The following is a 22,963-nucleotide window of genomic DNA, read 5'->3' as shown; positions in this document are numbered from 1 at the left end:
ATAGTATATATATTTGTATAGTTTTTCCCATTAAAACAAAGCAATCTGTCTATGTGGTAGTCAGTTCAGTTTTGATGTTTTCATTTTGCACTTGTGCACTAAAATAAACCATACTTTGTTTTAAGAAAAAAAGAAAGTTTATAAGTATACTTTAAACATGCTTAAATGCAAACCACAAACTTTCTGCAAACTCTTTTACTCTCACTATGGAAGCCATACTTCTAACTATTAGCTATACCTTTTTATGCCACATTTCTGAATATAAGATAGACATTTGTATTTCGCAGAACTTCATAAAAAGGATTGCCCAAGAAAATAAATAAATTTTGTACATGTTCTTCAGTTAAATTTTCTGTGATTTATGTCCAGCATTCAGTGTTTGGATTGAGAATTAAGTGCCATTTTCAACTCATCGAATTCCCAAATGAAGTTTCCCCTATCGCAAGACCAGCTTTTTGAACTACACATCAGAAGTTTCCTTATAAAAGGGCAGACAGATCTATTCACTGGAATGGTTACTTTAGGAAGGGAAGCTCAAAGGGCGGTTGAGTAACAAGAATATTTTTGACAATGGGCTTGGCACGGATAAGCGTTAAACGATTCATCTTCTTCAGTTCTCCACAGCTTCCCTCTAAGTGGTCATTCCCTGTGGATCTGTACAGTGGGGCAGCACCGTGTCACAGAAGTATTTTTAAGCGCTCCAGTGTCATAGTGTGTGCTTGAGGGGCAGAATAAAATGTACTCGTCCAGCTGTTCCCAAATGAGGGCAAGGGGCAGATAAAAAGAGAAGTGAAGCCAGGACAGACTTAGATCTCCATAAATGCTGCAGACTTAGTGTACTTTTACCTCTAAACCCTTTTCCTCACCTCCAGCTTCTAGCTCCATCCAAAGTCCTTATATCTTCTTCCTGCTTCTAACCCATTATAATAGCCCAGCTACCAAAGGGGTAGGACTCCTCATAATGTCATGACTTCACGCAATCATACACACAAATCCAAGCTGAGCCTTTGGTACTGTGGAAGAGAATTCAAACATTTTAAAACGTAGAACCAAACTTACATTATCTGAGGTATGGCTAAAAAAACAAACAAACAAAAAAAGTGCAGTGAATAGGAAAAATGCAAATGAATTCCACATGTTACAAATGGGCTATAAACACATTTATAGTTCATTAACAGCATTAAGATGATTGCTTATGTCACATTAATTAAAATAATAAAAGTAAGAAAATATGCTCAATGCAGAGGTACTTTTAAAAAACCAAAAAAAAAAAAAAATCCCGAAAAACAAAAGTTAATAAAATATTTTATCTGCATCAAAATATTCTTTGGAAACCAAAAATAAAAAATGTATCATGAATGTTCTTTCAGGTTGATCTGTAAAAGTCAGAAAAATACATAGTCCATGTTATTTCGCTTTCTGAAAATACAGAGTTGTAAATATCCCTGCAGCGGAAGCACAAAGCAAAAGGCTTTATGGTTTCCTGAAATGAAGCAGTGTGTTCCCTGTATGGATGCTAAGAATTCCAGTTCTGTTCCTATCAAAAAACATCTTTGCTTCAGTCAGACTGAAACAAAGGACCTGACTTGGCTGCAGCGTAAGGACAGCTCAAGCTGGGTCTGAAATTTTGTCTTCACAGAAACTCCTGAGGGGAAAGAACTGTTTCTCACAAGGCCAGGAGGAGCATCATCCGAAGCGAAACTTGAGTCTGTATTTCACGGTGTTGGGACTTTTCCGAGGTACAGAAAGGGGAACCTTTGGCTTGATGGGGTCAGGTGGCTTTTTCTTTTCAGGGACAGTAACTGTGAAAGAGAGTTCCGGCTGCTCCGACTGCTTGAATCTGGGTAGGAAGTGGGTAGAGACGTGCTGGGGCTTCACCCGGGGGCTGCACCCTCGCTTGGCTTTCCCCCTTTTGTTCAGGGCCACGTACCACTCCCGCCCTGTCTTCTCAGTCCGGTGTATGGCCGAGGCGTAGGTGTTGTAGCTGTTTTCTTGAAATCGCTCCCTGAACTTGCAGTCGTCTGTAAACTTGGCCTGCGGGGGAGGTGGGGAGGGAAGAGAAAAATTCAAATTGTGGTACTAGTTTCAGCATAATAAGATAAAATATGAGGTCTGATACCAAAAAGAAAAACCAAGAATTCTATTGATCCCTGTCCTTACAACTTCATTCCCTTGTATAAAGATATATTTGCTTCTTTCAAAGCTGCTTTAAATAAAGCTGCTTTAAAATTACTGGTTTTTTTTCTATATTTCTACTTCATTCATCTTTGCAACACTGATTTCGATTCGCTATGTACTTGGCAACATAATATCCAATGTATATAAAAATGATAAACAGAATTCTTAATGCATTTAAATACTGTGAGTGTGTTTAAACTATGTGGAAACGTATAGTTTAAAAATCTTTTTTGGTTTTCTTTTTTAAAAAAATTTGAGACAGAGTCTCGCTCTGTTGCCTGGGCTAGAGTGCCATGGCATCAGCCTTGTTCACAGCAACCTCAAACTCCTGTGCTGAAGCGATCCTCCTGCCTCAGCCTCCCGAGTAGCTGAGACTACAGGCATGTGCCGCCATGCCCGGCTAATTTTTTCTATATATATTTTTTAGTTGGCCAGATAATTTCTTTCTATTTTTAGTAGAGACGGGAGTCTCTCTCTTGCTCAGGCTGGTCTCGAACTCCTGACCTCGAGTGATCCACCCTCCTCGGCCTCCCAGAGTGCTAGGATTACAGGCGTGAGCCACCGCGCCCGGCCTTAAAAATCTTTTAATGTAAGATTTCTTTTCCTCCTAAGTCACCAAGAAAATAAATAAATATTAGTAAGAGACAATTGCCTGTAAAACATAATTTCATGTTCAGAGGAATAGAGTCAAATCGTTCCTTTGCAACAAGCATATATTTTTCAGTGTTATCCGTGCGATTCATGCTGCTGAGAGGTAGCAGGTGGCCCCATTACTATTGCACAGGTTAGGATTCTTTAGGAAAACATGTATCTTCACTTACGTAACAGAAGAGAGTATATTTGACGCCAAGAAAAGAGTCAGTGGAGTCACAAGAAACAATTCAGCCAGATCTTACACACACACACACACACACACACACACACACACACACACACAAATATCTGCCCTTGAAATGCTCACAGAAGAGCAGAAAAGCGGACAAGTAGATGGCCATCATAGTGCGGCCTGAGAAATGGTGTTACGACAGCAGTATGCAGAGCATACAATGACAGCGTAGAGAAAGAGCAACTGAGAGGGTACAGGTGGCAGGGAGGAGGGCAGGGAAGTCTTCCTAGGAAAGGTGACATTTAAGCTGAGTCTTCAAATACAACTGGAAATTAGGAAGGCAGGTAAAACGAGAAAGGATTTTCAGGGAGCAGGAAGGATATGTTCCAAGGTCAGCATGACACTTTCGAATACTTGTAAGTAGTTCAGTGTGACTTCCACTTAGGATACTGGGGAAGTAACAAGAGGTGAGGCTGACGAAATCGGCCCGTAGCAGCTCTGGAAAAGCTTAGCTTGTCCGTGTTGTGGAATTCGAAGGAATGTGGTATAGGAGAAGGGGGAAGAGCATGAGCTTGGAGTCCAGCATGCCATCAATACCAATTTTGCCATCTAGGGCTCTTAGCTTTAGGCTCCTTATCCATGAGCTTTACACCCACAGGGCTATTGTGAGAATCAAAATGTTTTTCTAGGGGAGGGATCTGTAGCTTTCATCAAACTCAAAGTAATTAAGAATTTCTGTGCTAGCCCCAACTACCAGGTTTCACAATTTTAGGGAGCATGATTTGTACAGAATTCCTGATAATCCTGAGAACACCAAATACTTTGTCCCCTATATATAAAAGCAGTAAAAGCTGTATGCTTCTATATCAGAACGAGAGGTCCTATAGTGGAATGACAAGGCCTTCCCCCCACCCCTTGCTATTTCTAACAATGTCAGCCTTCTCTCTGGAATACAAATTACAACACGAATCTGAAGGTCCAAATGCGGCAAGGCCATCTCCTAGATCCTCTGTTGACGTCCACATGGAATTTTTGACGTGTGCAAAGGACTGACAGTATCGGAAGACAACCAAAATCAGAGCATCTCCAACAGCACATTCATCTCACGTACAACAGTTTACTCATTTACATTTAAGTGCAGTTCAATCAATAAAGCTCTTTATTTGGGGCGATAAAGCTATATGTGTAGATCTTCCACAAGTCCACTGGTGAATCTCTGGGTTTGACCTTGAGCAGGCCGAAGGCAGGTGTTTCAAAGACCCACGTCTATGCCCAGCATCCTCTAATCCTGCCTTACAATCTCCCAGCCTGTGTTTGGGCCAAGGCTGCCATGTTGACATCACTTCAGAAGATCACACATTTATTATTCCTATTTCCAAAAAGTCTTCCTTACAAGTTAAATGTAGATTTGTCTAAGGCTACTTAGCTCTTAGAAAGGCTTTCCTATTTAATTAGATCATCCCAAAGTTTTGTTTTAAAATAAAAGCTATAGTCACCTGGAATGTTTCTGGCTCCATAAAAGGATAATAAGCATGTTAGAAAGGTGTGGAACATTTCATCAAAAGAGTAGCAGGTATATATTTACCTCACCTCAGATTTTTTTTTCTGAAAATACATTTTAAATATCATTTGAATGATATTTAGAAATAGACACAACACATTTTACCGTGACCTAATTTTCTGTCTCTATTTCACAAAAATAGCAGTGATCACGTTATTCAATTTTGACAAAGTTAGGTTTTTAAAGTGTACTTCATTGCTTAACTCTTTTCCCTCCAACAGTGTCCAAGAAAATAAAGAAAGAATATGTCATTTTTTAATGGATGTAGCTGTCAGATATGTATGTGGACACCCCAGAGCATATTAAAAAAAAAAAAACTACATCAATTCCATTTTAGGGTCTCTCATATGAGTGAAAACCCACCCATCCCACCCCCTAAAATTATTTCATCTAAAAACTTTCTCCTTTCCTCCTCAAGATTCATATTCTAAAGTTTTTGTTAAGGAGATAGATTTTTCCAAGGGTCACCAGACTGTTACTCAGGGTAGAAATGTCCAGAGTTCTGAAAGCCACACACAACACGCAGCCCCTCAGCTGTTCCAAATCCCACATTATAACAGGGGTAGAGGCAGTCAGATTGTTTTGGCTTTCCTAATTGACTTCCAATTTAATGTTTTGTCTGAAAAATTTTCCAGGCTATGATGGAACAGAACCATGTGAAACAAACATTTCAGCAAAATTTTTCATCAGGAGATCCAGTTTCTTCTTGAAGGATCGACTGTCCCTGGTGGCATTTCCAGCCTTCCTCAGACAAGATGGTGCCCCTACGCGGTACATATCTGCACGTCACACCATGCCCGGGGCGTCTTTAAAAAAAAAAAAGCCACAAAGCAGCATACGTCTTAGCTACAGGTACCAAACTATATACATTTACCATTAGACAATTTTGGATGATAAATTCTCCAGGCTAATTTTTTATTTTTAAAATTTTCTTGAAATTATATGAAGTCCTTTAATAAAATGTAAAAGAATGGAACTGCATTATTTCCCTAGAAAAAATGAAGTGGATGTACAGACTTTTTTTTTTTTTTGCAGTTAAGGTATAAAGTAGAAAGGTGAATTGAATTTCAAATAACCCGTCAGGACCCCCTCATTTCATTGCCCTCCCACTGCCAGCTACTACGATGAAAGCCATCACTAAGATGCTTATAAAGAAAATCCCTACCTTTGCTTCAAATTCCTTTGTTCACTAATTTATTCGACAGATGTTTACTGACTGCATATCACATGCCGGGTACTGTGCTAGTTGCCACTTTTACAGTGGAGAACAACATAGGCGTGGTTTTGCCCGGGGTTCTTTGTGGACTAGAATTATCAGTGTTTTTCTCTTTAATTTCTCCTTGATCTTGCAAGCATAAAAACAAGTTACATTCAACCACCCATAATCACAAAATGACAATGAAATGGTCAAATCACCTAATTCTATGTAGTTTAGTATACTCATAATTGACACACACACACAAAAACTTAAACAAATAAACTATTCTTGCTTGAATATCCTGATTATTTCAAGGAGCGGAAGGGAAGTAAGAACTATTAAGGGAAGTAAGAACTTTCTCATTAAAAGAACACTGTCTTGGCTCTTCTCGTGTCTCCTCACAGTGGAGAATTCATATTAAACGAAGGATGTCTAAAAGAGGGTCAAGTTCAGTTCAAAAAAAAGCCAAGTTTTGATTAACTGGAGTATTCCAGAAAAGACTAACTCTGCCAAATTGAAGTTAAACAGAGGGTCTATTAAACCAAAAAGAAAATTCTTTCTGAAATTATATTGTTTAAAAAAACTCTTCTTATAGTTTGTTCCTTAGTAAATATCACATTCTGTGATGACTGAGGATCTTGCAGTGAATGAAATGTAGCTATGCAAATGCCCATTCTCATCTCTCATGCTACTATGGAAGTAAATGCCCGGCGTATGAAGTCTAGAGAGGAGAGTGAGTTTGAACTGAAACCAGTGTAAACCTTGGAGTCTGTGGGTATTTAATCAACTTTAATTCTTTATTTCACACTGTTTGCCTCTTTCTCCTGAAAAACCTTATGAAGTGAAGAAATAATTCACCCAATCTAAATAATTAAGATGTGGTTATAGACTTAAATGTCATTAAATAACTAAAATGTTAGCATAGACTGCATAAGTCGCAGATGAAACTGGGCTCTGAGCTAAGCGTCCCTGCTGGGAGCATCATCCTGGTTCCCTCCCTCCTCCCATCCCCACCCCCACCCACGGGGCTAAACCCTGGTCACTTGGCGTGGCTGTGCCCTGGCGCAGGGCAGGGTGCACCCACCCGCGGCCGCCGTTTACTGTGTCCCGTCTAAGCCCCTACAGGTCAGCGGCAGCCCCGCCATACTGTCCATGAGACACGGCCACACATCTGCCCAGCGCTGGACAGTTGTCTGTCCTGCATCTCAGTTCTCCACGCTGAGCAACCCAGGAAATACACGGGCTGGTGTTTAAAATAACCAACCCAAAGTCGTAGAGTAAGGAGCACCAACCACGGGGTCTTCCCTCCTAACGTCAGGAATTGAAATCACTCAGAGCCAGCTGACAACACACATTCCCCAGGATTGCCCAGGCCCTGTCTCCGGAGACTGTTTTAGTGAGTCTGAGGTGAGACCCTGCACTTGCATCACTAGCCAGCAACCCGTGTGGTTTCTTTTTTCCAGAATATGAAGGGGGCACAAACGCTTTGGTTAAATTGCCTTTGCCCCGCCTGTGTGATTTTGATGCAGGTGACGTAGGGTACACAGGGAGAAACACGGGTAAGGCTGGCACTTTCTCTCTGGGCCCTTAGGAATGCTGTGAAGCTGGGCTAGCGAAGGCTCCTGGGTGCCAGGCGGTTTGCATAAATTTAATTCTCACAGTCATTCCATGACTACTATCAGGACATTATTATCTGATTTTTCAGTCAGAAAGATAAAGAAAATGATCCATCTCATTCCCCACATTTATCAAGTTCCAGGAGAGGCCTGTGACTTAAATCTCATCTTCTGATTCCTGGACTGAGGCTCTTTCCACAGCACCATGCAAACCAAGGCTGTCTCCCAGGTGTTTATAGTCTTCCTGACTCTCCAGTTGTTCCCTGTTAAAATGCTGATGAACCAGTGCCACCCCCAAATCATCAGAGAAACAGAACACTACCTCTAGCCTGAGGCTGAAGTGGATCTTTGAAGCTACAAGTCAGTTCATCACCCCCAGACTCCCTCAAGAAAACAAGCCCTCTGGCCAGACTCACGTAGGGCAAAATTAAGGGAAAACTGGCATTTACTGCAAAGGCAGAGCCCGAACCCATTTTTGTGCCTGAATTACTGGACATTGGATTTTATTATGTGAATTGAAAGCTTTTAGAGGGCAAGGGAGGTTTCTACTCAAATGCCTTGACATAGCTTGTGAGAGTGGAGTGCTTAACAAGTTATTTTTTAAAGACGATGGTGAGTATTACTGGAGCCTCCCTTTCCCCTTTCGGTAAACATGCCCAGCCCCAGCGTGAGGGGCTGCTGATTCCTCGTCACTGTGCCCCCAGCGCAGGAAGGCCAGTCCTGTCTCTCCCCCTGGGCAAGCCAGCCGGCACCTCCAAAACCAGGAAAGGAGGATGTTCTAGTCCTTGCTCAGGGCTGATCAAGCACACACATTCCAGGCCTGTTTCGTAAACTCTGCAATTAGCTCTCCTTCCAAATATGATCCCCTAAAACCCTGAGAAACAAAAATAATTCCGCCACATGCTTCTCTCTGGATCTTTAAAAAAAGCTAACACGTTTTTGCTGGCAGACAACGAGCTGTCACGCACACCTTAGGAAAAGATTGAAGAACCCACGATAACCACCTTTCCTCGGATTTGCATATCTTAGGGTAAAAATAAGATGGACGATGGGGCTTTGAAAAGATTGTAAGATTCTTCCCGTAGGAAATCCTTGCCTTTTTAAGAGTTTGAGGCTGAGAACATTGCTTTCAAATTGAGTCCCTTGGAGAAAGGAAAGCCCAGAAGATAAGGGGCTCCCGTGTGCACAACAAAGTTTGGACCCGAGGGAAAAGAGGTCAGTGACAAATAGAATATGGGACTGGTCTGAATAACTGAAGGGTCACAGCTGCCTGACCCCAGAATCAGAAAGAAAGTAACTGAGGATCATCAAACAGCTGCCTGGGAGCAAATTCGGGAAGATCTGTTTTAACAGCAAGTGCTGAACACTTTCCGGGCAGTATTCTAAGTGTCCTGCATGTGTTATCTTGTTTCAGACACTTAACCATCACAAGAGATGGCTGCCTTAATTTTCCTCCTTTCATAGTTGATAAAACCAAGGAACAGAAGGACAAAGCACAATGACAGAGCGAGGAAGTCGGGGAGTGGGCTTCAGCCCCCCGGGGAAATCCACCCCGGGACAGACACTGCAGGTCTTTCAGTCTTGTGTCTGGACCCACGGCAGGTACATCCAGAAAGGTTCTCTCGGGGACTTTCAGACAGGACACCGAACCCGAGGAGGGAGCAGGAACAGACAGCAAGAGAAGGGCACCCGGTCTGGGAAAGGACCTCGGCAGGGGCATGTGTCCAGAAGGCAGCAGACGCCACAGCGGTGGCTCTAAGCCTCGTGGGTCTTTGGGAAGCCACAATCTCCTCCTCGTCTCCACGATTCCTGACACATCTTGACAAGGAGAAGACCAGACACCCCCGTCCTTGTAGGCAATGCTGGAAAAACCGGCATGGTAGTCCTCTGACTGCATCGTGCGTTTAGACTAAAGGAGAGCTTCCTGTCGATCGGGAGTTCGAATGGGTACAGGAGCCCTGCACATTCAGGTGGTTGAAGTTTAGATAAAACTTACGGAATTAACAAACATAGCACAAAAATGAAATCAGCATCAATGCTGCCTAAATCTAACTGCCATGGGCCGCGATTTCAGTTTGCCATCTTTGTGTCCACTCACGATGAAGCATGTACTGCACGGAGATTTTTGTGAACAAAACAGATCTCTTTTCTGTTTTGAAAGATTTTGAGAGGGAGGGTTTCCCTAAGCAACTCCTCATCACATGGAATAGCCAACATTTGCAAAAGGCTGTGGTAAGCTCTGTGGTGAGACATCCCCTCCTTCCTAGACTCTAAAATGAAGTACTTGAGGCACAGAGGTAGGTAGAAAAAGAACACAGTCAAAAGAAAAATGCACTGAATCAGAGAGGCAACTAGAAAGAAAGTAAAGGGGAAATTTGCAACTGTACCAATCTAAAATAACCCTTAAATAAAGTGCTATAAATATTCTAAGGATGGCCAGAGCATTCAGTTTTTACAAGTAATATGAAAATGTTAAGTCATGCACTTATTAATTCCTATAAAATGATAGTTGAAAACAATTTCATTGGTTCCAAACAAAATTTAATATCTTCTTTCAAACTAACTTTTACCTACCAGGCACTATAGCATTTAAAAAGAAAGAGAGAGAAAATTCTAAGAGGATACAGTTCTGGTCTAATCACTTGTTAACTGTGTAACCTTGCGAAAATAATTTAACATCTCTGAGACTCTTTTCTCATCTCATTATCTAATGAGATAATGTGAGTGAAAGAGCTATTAAAAAACTATGAAATTGCATTATCTCTGCCGAGTAACTAATTTTTAATATTCTGATTGTTAGTATAAAAACCACATTGAAAATCTACAATTACCCATGAATATTTCTCAGTACAGTGGAGGATTACTTTCTCTAGAATTATATGAATATTTTACATTTTTAGTTTACATTTACTTTGTACCTAGAAACCTAAAGGTACTCCATTTCTTTTTCTTTCTTTTTTTTTTTTTTGAGACAGGGTCTCACTCTGTCACCCAGATGGGAGTGCAGTGGCATGCTCACAGCTCTCTGCAACCTCCAACTCCCAGACTCAAGTGATCTTCCTCACTCAGCCTCCCAAGTAGCTAGCACTATGGGCACACACCATCACAACCAGCTAATTTTTAAATTTTTGGTATAGATGGGGTCTCGCTATGTTGCCCAGGCTGATTTTGAACTCCTGGGCTCCCAACGGTATTCTTCAAATGCCTCTGCACAATTATTAATTTAAAGCAACTCACAAATTACACATCTAATTCTAAACGTGTAAAAGCTTTGAGCCTTTTTGGTGATGATGTAAAGTTGTAAAATAAAAACTGAACCAAAAAATCATATTTAAAGATACAAGAACAATTTCCCAAAGTGTTTAACTAGAAATTGATAACAGGAAAGAAATCATCTGGGCACAAGACCGATAATTGTTGGCATTAATACTATTTCTAAATTCAACTTACTTAAAAATAAATCACTTTGTAATTTAATTATGTTTTCACCTAAAGAAAAAGTGCTAATAAAAGCTCAGATAAGAGAAAGTGGACGTGGACAATTGGGTTAAAAAAAATCAACATAATCGTAGGGCTTAAGTTTTTATCTACCATTCAGCTCAAAGTCATCAGAATGACTTTTATATCAAAGAGCTTCAGTGAGTGACAAGAGCAAGACTTGCTTTGTCCTGTTTAAAAGTCATTATTCCATGAAATAACTTTAGCCTGCCAAGATGAGAAGGAATAACAGATGCTGTTTTTGCATTATCTGCGTTATTTCAGCCAGCCATCCTCAGACATTTGGGTCAAATTTCTAGAAATTTGTTACTTGCATTTGACAGAGGAATCATGTATCTTAACCTCTCAGTTTGACCTTTCTAATTGGCATCCATTTGTAACACACCACTTTCTGTGGCAATTACCCTTAAGCTGGGCCAAGTTTAGTCTATTTTTTGCATGCACTAGGGCATAAATCAGATCATTTGAAACATTAAGATTTTTACCCAAAACCAACCAATAAGAGAAAGTTCCTTTACATACATTGTGTATTGTTACGGTGGCTAGATTTTGAAGGTGTTTCAATCTTCTACACATTTAAAGTAGACTGAGGAAAAGTTGTTCTGTTCTGATGTGTTTAATCATTGTTTTCTGTCTTATAGGTGGATTTTTAAAAATTAAATATTATTTTCTAACAAAATAAGATGTCCTACTTTTTCACAGTGATGCAGAATTTTGTCCCTTAAAATAAATAAATAAAAAATCATAAAGCGTTATATTTATGAATACTATGTTATAGCTTGCAACAGTATAATAACCAGCTCAGAAAATGAAATAGGTAAATCATTTTATAGTTTTTGCAATGGGTGATTAAAGAGTTTAACAAAGGTTTTCCATTTGTCTTAATAAACTGATGTTTTAGTAGTTTATTATAGTTATATTATTACCATATAATAATAGGCAATATTAATGAGCATTTACAATGTACCAAATATAAGTCTAAATACTTTGTGTCTTATCTTATTTAATCCTCAAAAAAATTATAGAAATTGCTCGAACTCTACTGTCTCTTCCAAAGGGTATTAACAAATCACCTTTAGTTGTTAAGGAAAGGAAAATTGTTACAGTCTTACACATTGAACCAAGTGGAATTCTCATTGAATTTTGTAAAGGTCTATAAAATAAAAATCATAAATAGTAAGTTTCAATTGATTGCACTCAATTAAAACTTGCTACATACATTGAAAATTGAAAAAGTGATGTCTCAATAAATTTACTTAGCAACAACTAAAGGGAGTAAGGATTAAAGAACTAACTTTAAAGAATAATTACTTTTTTAAATGAAGTAATGTGAAGAAACTTAGTACAACACAGAAATAGCATAAATCACTTTTATGTGCTCTGAGTACATACTAATACAATCAAACAGGATCTGTAAGTGGGAAAACTAAGCTAAATATATCTTATTATCTTAAAACATTTTAATATTTCCCAGGTAATGAGCATTTTCATAAAAAAACTAAGATATAAGTAATTTGTAAATTGATTACAAAACGTATAAGAAGTCTGAGGAAATTTTTAAAAGTGCAAAATTAGTCTTCATAGTATTACAAAGTCATTTTTTTAATGTGACAAAAATACAAGACAAAAATTCTTCAAATTTATCAAATAAAATTTCTCTGTGAAGGTCAGAGTTTTCTAATTACTGGTTTCTTCCCTCCCTACTTGTTAATATGAACATATGTCATATTACTGAGATCCAATTTTTGACATCATGAGTAGCTTGTAAAATTAAATTAGAGCCTCATCTACTAAAAATACACATAATCACCATAAACATGTAAATTTAAAATGTTATGTAATATATTATTGCCCTAATACTTCATATTTGGGCAACTTCTAAGAAATAAACCATGGCAACCACTTTGAGCACACTATTTCCAAATACGCTTGCCCTTAAAATTTTTTGTAGACTCTATAATATCTTCCCAAGTAAACAAAATATTTAAATGATTACTTACAGCAACACAGAAAATTATCTCGGTTAAATGTACATGTAACTTTATACAAAAAAAAAATTAACTTCTCAGGAAAATGGTCTATTTTATCTACCAATTTGGAAAATTACTTCATTATGTTTTACAAATGTAAAATGTAAAATCTCCATAACACCTTTAACAAATATAAAGTGGTTCTACTTACACTTGCATGGAGTTTTCCTTTTTTTGACATCGCTAAAAATTTGTTGCTGAAAACTCCTCGTATTCCTACAATCCCCTGAGACACAGCAAATATTTCCAAAATACCTAGGATGACAGAAATCCCAAAATAAAACACAGACTCTTCTATATATCAGTGTGAAGAATTAAGTTTCTACATAGATTCTTTCCATTCTTTATTACTGTGATTAAAAAAAGAACTTAGTATTAACGTCCTTATTTTTCATGACATTCACTATGTAAAAAATACAAAAGGCTAGCATTCAAGTGTTCATTTAAAATTATTAATTTCCAGACTCAAAAATTTGAATCTGCTTAATCAATAATTGTTATCTTTTGACAAGTCATAAGTTGCTCTTAATAAACAATGTTTGACAACCAAATCTTTTCAAGTTCTAAAGGAATTAAAAAGATATTTTTTCTGAATGTTTTTAAAATAATTCTCATCCACTGTTTCTCCATACGAGGTACTACACCCCTTTTAATATAAAAGCACATAAAGTCTGTACTCAAGACTAGTATAAACTATTTGAAAGCTTGGAAAATAATACCTATTTACATGAAGTAAATCCTTCTTCTCTAATCATCATGATTATGGTAGTAGTTACAAATAAATATACACCATACTCAATCTTTTAGTGAGAAGTTCATTTAAAAACTACATATAACAAGATAGTGAAAGCCCTATAAATAACTTAGGATTATTGGTTCAATGAAGTGTTTAATGGATTATGCTTTGGGACATCTTGCATTTTGAACCATTTCCTGGGACAAAATTTAATGAGGTATTTTATTACATTATTGTTTATATTTTGTATTTCATAGTTAGCATTATCGAGTCAATGTCCCTCTGTCTCCTACAGTAATTCAAAGTCCACCTCCACTAGGTCAAGAGAATCACAGTTCACAGAATATTTTAAGAAAGTAAAATTCATAGTCCGCATATCATTGGAAAGCCGGCTTATCATAAATTCATATATACTGTTATATGAACAGAGAAAAGCATGTTGTTGTTATTTGACTACATAAAATTCCCCCCCCCAAAATAAAAGCAAAATAGTATAGTTCATTAGAGCTAAAAAGGACCAATTCTAGAAAGAAACAAAGGAAAGAGAGAAGGGAGGCAGGAAGGAAAAGGGAACATCTCAACATTTAAATCTGTAATATTCTAAACATTAGTATTAGGATATCTCAATAGGATACTGCCGAATAGAGAAATTCACCGAATTTTTCTTGAAATAGCAATTTCTCCCTGTAGTATTTGAAGTACATACAATATTATTCAATTTACAAAAAAAGAAATATTTTATAAGTACATATATATAACTGTATTGAGCACTTACATTGCACAATGTGAGCTAACATCTATAATTACAGTAAATACTGCGCATTTATTCAATTTGATTTCTTAAAAATACTTGATCAAAAAGTTCATAAAAAAGGATAACTGAATAACATTTTTAAAAATAAATGTTCTTAGCTCAGAGTAAAGAAAACATCTCAGGGAAACTGTAGCTACCAATTTCTTAATTGAAAAACAAAAACAAAAAATTAAAAACTGTTAGAAAGAAAGTACTTTTTAAATAAGCTGGTGTCTCATAAATCCTTTCCTTCAAAATGTTTTCCAAATGCTGTTTACGATGGATTTTACTATAAAAAGTATTTGAATTTGATACACACCCACAGGTTTAGAAGCATTATTATTTTATCAGGTAGTACCAAAGCACACTGAATGCTTTGTAAAGTGAAATACACTACATAGGTGTCACAGGTTATAATAACACTATGAAGCATGCCTGGAACATCTGATACAAAGTTATATTTCTATCAGAATTACAGAATAACATTGAGAACAGCATTAATGCTTTTAAATATTTGGGAGATGGGGGATATGATTGTGAATACTGTATAAACTTGTGTGTTCAAAAACGAGAAAGGGAGAACATGAGAAATTGTACAAGTGTGGAATGAGAGACACAAAAGAGACACCATGGAGTTGGTAGAAGAGACCTGGTTGTATCTTTCCCTCAGTTTACTCATGGTTCTAGGTTTTTGATGCCTTTCTCTGGAAAACTATCTGGTTTTGTAAACGCAAATCTTTATATTAATAAAAAATACATACATGGTGGCATAAAGATAAAATTCTCATAATTATATGGTTTTGCATGCCAACTTTAAAGATGTTAAGATGAAAAGGCTTTATAAATATTTGTTTAATGGAAATCCTATTGCTTTGCCTAAATAAACCATGAGTTTCTGACAACTAACATATGCTATTTTTTAAGAAAGACCCATTTTGACTCATTTAACTTCTATCTCAACACACTGGATTTCTTTGTATATATGTTATGCACAATTTGCATTGCAATGAATTTTTAAAAGACGAAATAATATATGTGAGAGTGTCATTATTTTATTACGTATTGCATGGTTTATTTTCTTGTAAGTTCCAGGATAAAAAATGATGCAGTCTGAGAATGAAAGGATTTTATAACTTTAAGAAAATTATATTTAACTGAAAGCTTAAAAAATACACACATATACACATATCATTCTATTTAACATGACAAGTGCAGGAGAGAGAAAAGGTGAAATTAGATGAAAGAAATATTTTTCACACAGACAACTTTGGTATTGGTCTTCTGAATCTTAACATAATTATAGCCTAATATTGGGAACACTGTTAAGATCATAATTTCCAAAGTAATGTCAGCAGTGATTTCACAGGGTCTTGTTTTCCAGATTATTGCAGCAGATTCAATAAGCTTCACAATTCAACTTCCTGCCCCACTCCCCAAGAGACCCAGGCCTGTTGATTTTACTATGACAAATCTCGGTAATTCATTCAAAAACTCTACATAATATTTTAAACCCATGTGCATTAAATCACACATATATAAACCCTCAAAAACATTTCTCTAACATTGATTTTCCTTTAATTTCAGTAATTTCCTGACCCTTTCATGAGGAATCAGTGATAATTAACTTTGATGGAAACGTAACCATTCACTTTATGGATGCCAAGACAGTAAGTATCCCTAAGCAAAGTTGGGGAAGGCTAAGTTTGTCTCACAGATCGTAGATACTTAATGATTGTTTGCTCCATTGGACTGTCTTCTTTGATCCTCTCACTACTTTTCCTTTCCCTTGTCAGGACACCCCATGTGTACACATGTGTGTGCACACTGAGTACTCTTCTGCTAGGGTAGTCCTCTCCCGCTTGAGGGGGCAAGGGGGATGGCTCAGTGTAAATTAATTCACATTCAAGTGCTAGTGACAGTGTGCTATTTTTCTTAACGTGTTCACATTTAAGAGTATCAGAAGAAGAGGGCAATGCGTAACCGAAGGAATTATTCTCTCTTGTTGGAATCACAGAGTTGACATCTAGGTTGAAGGAAGCCAGGATTTCTTGGTATCTGTCCGATTATACACACACTGTTTAATCCACTTACCTACAAGGAGACTTATGCACTGTGACATAAATTGGCTTCACTTAAGAAAACATAGATGTAGATTTTTGACTTAGTCCTCTCCAGATTTTTTTATCAGGCCCCATTGATGGTGTTTGATACAATTATACTAACTTCTCCCTTTTCTTAGTGAATAAAATATAGAACAAACATAGATATTCCACGGATTCAGAAACTTTCAACAACCCATCTGAAAATTCCCAAAGGAAAATATTTTACGAGTGGAGTTTCTCTGCTTGCAGCCATAGAGTAACAGACACACTGTGCCAAGTCATCAAATCTGAGTCTTGAAATATCCAGTGTAGCCGTCTCCACTGATTAAATTAGTAACAATTTTTTTTTTTTTACACTTGACTTTTTTCTACCCAGTAGATAGATACATATTCTAGTCTATCTAGGCTTGGGGGACCGTCTATGGACCTTCGTGACACCAAAATTGATAGTAAATTCAGATTTTTTAAAAAGCAGTAAAACTGATGGTTCTGTTAGCCAAAATATGTGACTGGAATTTTCATATTTTAGGTGGAACCTTTGGTTTCATGTAGCCGTAGTCTTACACTTTCCTTTCCTGAGCTGACAATTACCGGATTGCCTATGCTTCAGTGGCCCAAGTCAACAGAAGCATAATAATGAAACTGAACTTGAAAGCACATAACTTAAAGCAAACCCTTTGTTTCTACGCAATAGTCGTGTCTTATCACCTGTCTTGTCTTATTCATCTGTCTTCATCTTCTCCCAATATTTTCTCATAATAAGTGCTTCTATGCAATGAGCTTGATTCCATTTTCTGTCTTTAAAACTTGGAGTAACTATTGTATAGAAGAAGCTAGGAATATGCTAATTGGTACACCTAAACTAAACAAATTATGTTTTCAAAATCTATGGCCAGAGTGTAACTGATGGAGAAACTAGAAAATATTCACAACTGGTAAATGATAATTGTGAAACACATGCGTATTTATTCGTTCTATCAGACAAATGTTACAGATTATTATTGGGCTTCAAAGGATCTGTTAGAATGTGGTTTCATGGTAAAGCTTTGACACTTTTCTGAAGTAGCAGGATTGTAACAAAAAGACTGTTTCCTATGATTGCTAACTCACAGACGATAGAATTAGATGATGAGGCCAAACTGAGGCATCCTCTATCGTCTCTGACACAGCTCTCTCAGCCTCTCTTGTGAGACTCAGACAAATGCTTCCTCACATACTATCTATCAGCAACACTTTAGTTTACACGAATGTCAGGGAAAAGGCAAGTGCTGTCTTCAAAGAGGCAAATGACCAACTGCAATTAGCAGGCTTCTGTTTCTCTTTCACAGCTACCTAAGGGCAGAGACCCATTTTAAATCTCCAAACTACATGCCATGCTGCTAAACACGAGACATTCCATAAATTCTTCATTGAACAATGGTAGCAAAATTTTATAGAGTATTGGACACTCCAGACATCACAAAGGTATATTTAAATTATACCTTCCTCTGTGAAAAAAAAAATGTCTATGGAAGGCAAAACAAACAAAACTAACACAAAAGCAACCAATATATCATGCATGATGAGGTAGGTATCCTGTATTAGGTGCATGAATGAATGAGTGAGCATGTGAAGGAAAGCAAATCATGAGAAAGACACAGAGACTAAATTCTGAAGGGCTGTTGTAAAAAGGAATGAGTTAGGAAAAAGTTAGTTAAATTAAGTTTTATTTAGGCACCGTTAAGGAAACATCTCTGTTCTCTTATAGATGTCTTTCAATATGGATTTGAAAATCAAATGTGCTTTGGAAATAATAGATAGTGGTCAATGTTGGCTTTAACCACATGCATTTTTTAAAAAATCTGTTCTCATTTTCCATCCTTTGCTTTTCTACAACTTCCTCTCTAGCAAGGCCTAAGCTCCAAAAATATTTGTCTCTTATGGTGTCATTGTAGAGAAGGGGTGAATATCTTGGGAATGAGCCTCACTTCCAGAGATCTGGCACAGCAAAACCCACTCCAGATACATTCTCTGAGCCCCCTGGGCTCCTGCCTACTGCCTGCTGCCTGTTAATTTGGGGCCTTTCCCTGGGCACACGGGAGTTATCCTCTGTTGGTACTGACTTCCTGGACAGACTACAGTAAGAGCAGGATAGGGAAAGTTCTCCTGTAAGAGGAAGAAGGAACGATTGCTGCAAGTGGGGAATAAGCTTTGATGTTTGAGGGAGTAAAGATCTGGGTGGGGCAAAATGAGAAGGACACACAGAAATACCAAAACAGACCTAACACTGGCTACTCTGGAAATCTCAGAAAATCCCCCTTCACCCCAACAGACCTTACACTTTATCACCAAAAGGTGGGCAGCTGTTTGATAAGAGTGAAATGAACTCTGAACCATGGAAATAGGACCCTCTAAGGAGCGCGCAGGAGGCCCTGGGAGTCGCCGGGGTGTGCGAAGGGGGCTCTCTGTCCGGCTGGGTACTCCAGGCCACCTCCCCACGTGTGTCACAGCCTGGGGAACCGCACGGCCAGAAAGACCAGGCAGGCGCAGGGGGGCGGGCAGGCAACTGCTGCTTTCCCAGCTCGAATCGCCAGTTCTTCCCCGACAGGCCCCCTTAAGGCTTGGGGAAAGGTTTGCCAGCCGCCTACCTCCCCGACGCGCGCACCTCCAGCCCCGCTCCGGGGACCGCGGCCAGATGATCAGCCCGGCAGTGGCGCCCACGGTCCTCCCGAGCCTGTATAAGGAGGAGCCCAGGCCACATGGAGTCGTCGGTCCCCAACTGACTCGCTCCACGCCGAGCAAGCGAGGTACAACTGGGAGCTGCCAGGCTGCCACTGAGAGCCAGGTCCGCGCAGCGCTGTCTCCTGGCCACGCTTGCGCTCTCCCCGTACCTCGGAGGCCCCAGCGCGGTTCTGCCTGGGGACCCGGCCCCGCTGCAAGAGCCGTCCGGCCCTAAGGAGGAAAAGCCGCACCGAGATGCCCGCAGTCCTGCACGCAGCCCCGGATCCTCTTTGCCCTCAACCGCCTGGAAGCAGTGAGGGGAACCAGAGGAGCGGCCGGGAGGATCTGGAAACGCAGACGGAAGGGAAGAGAAAATGGGAAAGGAGGAAGAGGGGGAAGAGAGCTAAAGAGAAGGCTCAGAAAATTTAAAACTCGTTTTTTTTTTTAAAAAAAGTTCTACAGAATTTGCATCCAGACCGAATTGAACCTCCTCTGGAGTTCTCCTAAAGTACAGAACTTTCCCCTAATTGTCCTTGGACACCAAAGGCTGGCCACCCTCCTAATAACGTGTTGTCATGGTCTCAAAATACTAAATGTTGCTAAATCGAGCTCTGGAGTTGATGATTTCAATGTTCATCACGTCTCCGTCTCTAAACGTGTCCAGTTTTCCAGATCACAGTCCTCTTCCAAGCAGAACTATCTGGTCTCCGCGCTAATACACACACACACACACACACTCTCTCTCTACATGTATGTATGTACACGATGTATGCATACATACATATGTGTGTACACTACGTACATACATGCAAATACACATGTGATATTAATTCAAGTTTATGGTAGTAGGTAGAGAGGAGAAGTACTGGAGATTTAATTCTAGTGAGAAAATAACTTCAGCTATGGAAAAGGAGAAGGGTTGCACTTTGACGCCTGATGCAGAATGCTAGCCTAGTTCTTAAGCAGAAGGTAAGCAGAAATTGGACGAGGAGAAGGAAGATTTTTGTTTTCCTGCAGGCATGGCTGGAGGCTCGTCTTTGGGGCCAGGACAAACTGGAAACCAGGTGCTCATCTGGGCACCAACCTCTGGGTAACCTGCGCCCCAGGACTCGCCATTGCTCGTGCCCACGAGAGGGGTCCACGTGCGCGAGCCACACGGATCGCATCTTGCCCCAGCCCGCCCGGCCGGCTGCTTGCAGCACCAGCTGGGTCCGGGCGGCCGGGGCGCAGGAAGGTGTGCCCGTGGCCCGTGGAACACCGGCCATCCCCTCCCCCCCCCGAGTCCCCCGCAGCCCTCCTAGGAGAGCGAGCGACTTACTTAGCACATTGGCTTCGTGGGAGCCATTGACTTTGCCATCCGGGTAGATCTGCAGGTGGAAGCCGATGCCCACCCTGCAGTAGAGGCTGCCGGTGCGGCGCCCCGAGGGGCTCCACTGGAAACTGCTCTGCTCCGAGCCGCCGCCTCGGCCGCCCGAAGGAGCCGCGGGGGAGGCGGAGGCAGAGGAGGAGGAAGACGCGGTGCTGCCGCCGCCGGAGCCTCCGGGGTTCCTGCCGGCAGCAGCGGGGCCGGGTCGCCCTCTGGGGGCCGGGCGCGTCTCCCCGTGAGCCCAGGCGCTGAGGATCAGGTGGCTGAAGAGGAGGAGGAGAAGGAAGGACAAGCTCATTCTTCCAGCCGCGGGGCTCCGAAGTGCATCTTGCAGGGCTGGTTCCGGGCTCCGTAGCCCCCGCGCGGCCGCGAGCCTCCGGCGCTGCCCCGCTCGCCGCGCCGGGCGGACATAGCCCCGGGAGGGAGAGGGAGAGGCGGCGGGAGCGCGGGCACGGGGATGTGCAGGAGCGGAGAGCGCGCGGCTCGCTGCCTGCCTGGGCGCTTCGCCACCCGCCGCCCGGTGCGCTCCGGCCGGTGCGGGGAGGGCGCCCGGCGGGCCCGGGGGCGGGGGGTGCGGGAGGGAGGGGACGCGGGAGCGAGTGGGAGGAGAAGCCGCCCGACAGAGCTGCGCGCGGACGCCGGGCGCGCCCGTCCCCGGCCACGCACCCCAGCTGTCCCCTAGCGCCGCGCGACCCTCCCCGCCCCCGTGGCGCCGCCACCGCGCGGAATTCGGCCCCGCGCGAGCAGCCGCGTCCTCCGCGGGCAGCGACGGGGGCCGCGGGCTTGAAGCGGGTCCTCGGGAGGGGGGTTCTAGTCCCCTCCCACCGCCCCGGCGCGCTCGCGTCCAGCCGCCGCGCCCCTGCCCACCTGGCACCGGACGTCCAGGTCCCCTTAGCCGTGCCCCGCGCACCCGGCCATCACACCTCCTCCCCCGGAACCTTCCGGAACCGCGTCCTGCCAGGAGATCCCGGTGTTTCCAGCGCTTTCCTGGGCGGAAACCAAACAAAGATTGGATTCGCAGCCCAACTTGGGGAGCTCTGGGGTGACGCGGGCGGCGGAGAGGGCTGTTTTTGTTGTTGTTACTGGTTTGATACAGAGCTAAGGAATGGGCTTGGAGTTCAGAGAGCCTCCCCGAGTCGCCCTGCTGGGACTCTGGGCTGCGCTGCGCATTGTGCCGAGTGTTTCTCCGCCCGGGGAGCTCTCGGTCCCTGCGCGACCCCAGCGCACCCGCACACCGGGCTGGCGCCGGGCTGGGCAGCGGCACATGTCACTCGCTGCCCAGTTGTCCCTTCTCGCCCCAGGATCTCCTCCGCAGGAAGGATTAGCTACCGCCTCGGCTCGCAGGAGCTTACTCGGAGCTGCCACCGACTGAAGGACCGACCCCGGTGAATGATTAATGACGCGCGCGCCGGATTTCAACCCCGGGAAACCCGAGCACAGAGAATTCCCCTGCGTGCGATGCCCCCGACTGTTAGTTATCTGAGAAATACACCTGACTTGCATTCTTGGAATATTTCCGTCTGAAAACCTATCTGAAGCTTTCCACTAAGCTCTGATACATTATTCATTGGTTATTTTAATGAAGAGGCCGTGATCTTGACTGATAAGGTCAATTCACACAAGCCAAGGTTGATTCTAAGATATGGCCTTATCCATTATTGAGAACCCACTTAAGGTTTCCTATCTCAATCATGAAAAGCGTCTAAAACGAACGTAGATTTTTGCAGGATTGGAAATTTTCTATGGCCAGAGTACTTAAGATCAAAGTGGCCAAAACAGAAAGTCACCTGGACATTGTGAAAAAGGCCACTGTGGGGAAGACAGGGTATATTACACATAGATGACATGACACAGGGCACAGGGCCCCTGACACACTGTATAAGATACAATCTCTCCCCTCTTCTGGCCTCAAGCTGGATTCTTCCGGCTTCACTAGGGTGGTAGGCAGATCCTTACAAGGCAACCCTGAAAGTGGACGTTGAGAACAGTCACAGGGACCCTGGAAATGGTCCATTTGACTGAAGTCGCCTTTTTCCTGGGTTGAACGATTGTAGGATGCTGAACCTGGGTGCTGGGCCATCTACAGGTGACACCCTGGGCTCTAGGACAAAGGGTGCCATCAGTAAGATCCCCCTGCGTCACACAGTCTACAGCCCGTGCCTAAAGTGACAGAGATTTTCCAAAGCAAGTCCCGCTGCTTGTTTGTCCTCCTCCTGTTCCCGAGGACTCCGCTAAGAAAAGCAGGAGAGTGGCTCCCGCCCCAAACGCCCGGATCAGCCCCGTCTCTAAACCTGGGAGGCCAAAAGGACTCTGGGGCCGGTTTTCTGGAATTGAGATTCAGTCTTTCCTCCTTTCTCTG

General features: G+C 41.7%; 1 protein-coding gene across 2 annotated transcripts; it reads right to left on the bottom strand.

Moving 5' to 3' along the window:
- Positions 1-1,013: 1,013 nt before the first annotated feature.
- On the bottom strand, positions 1,014-21,035 carry FGF5 (fibroblast growth factor 5). 2 transcript variants are annotated; one of them, XM_045536909.1, is made up of 3 exons: positions 20,557-21,035; positions 13,059-13,162; positions 1,014-2,034 (listed from the first exon to the last, which is right to left on the bottom strand). In XM_045536909.1, exons 1-3 carry the CDS (start codon positions 20,900-20,902, stop codon positions 1,687-1,689), a joined length of 798 nt encoding a protein of 265 aa, XP_045392865.1. In that variant the 5' UTR covers positions 20,903-21,035; the 3' UTR covers positions 1,014-1,686. The 2 variants fall into 2 exon arrangements, with proteins under 2 accessions (XP_045392865.1, XP_045392866.1); XM_045536910.1 differs by lacking the exon at positions 13,059-13,162 and having other exon boundaries at positions 1,814-2,034; positions 20,557-20,902.
- Between the last annotated feature and the right edge of the window lie 1,928 nt (positions 21,036-22,963).

Source organism: Lemur catta, chromosome 24, assembly GCF_020740605.2.
Source record: "Lemur catta isolate mLemCat1 chromosome 24, mLemCat1.pri, whole genome shotgun sequence".
Lineage (NCBI taxonomy): Eukaryota > Metazoa > Chordata > Mammalia > Primates > Lemuridae > Lemur > Lemur catta.
This window is presented reverse-complemented; position numbering and strand designations above follow the sequence as displayed.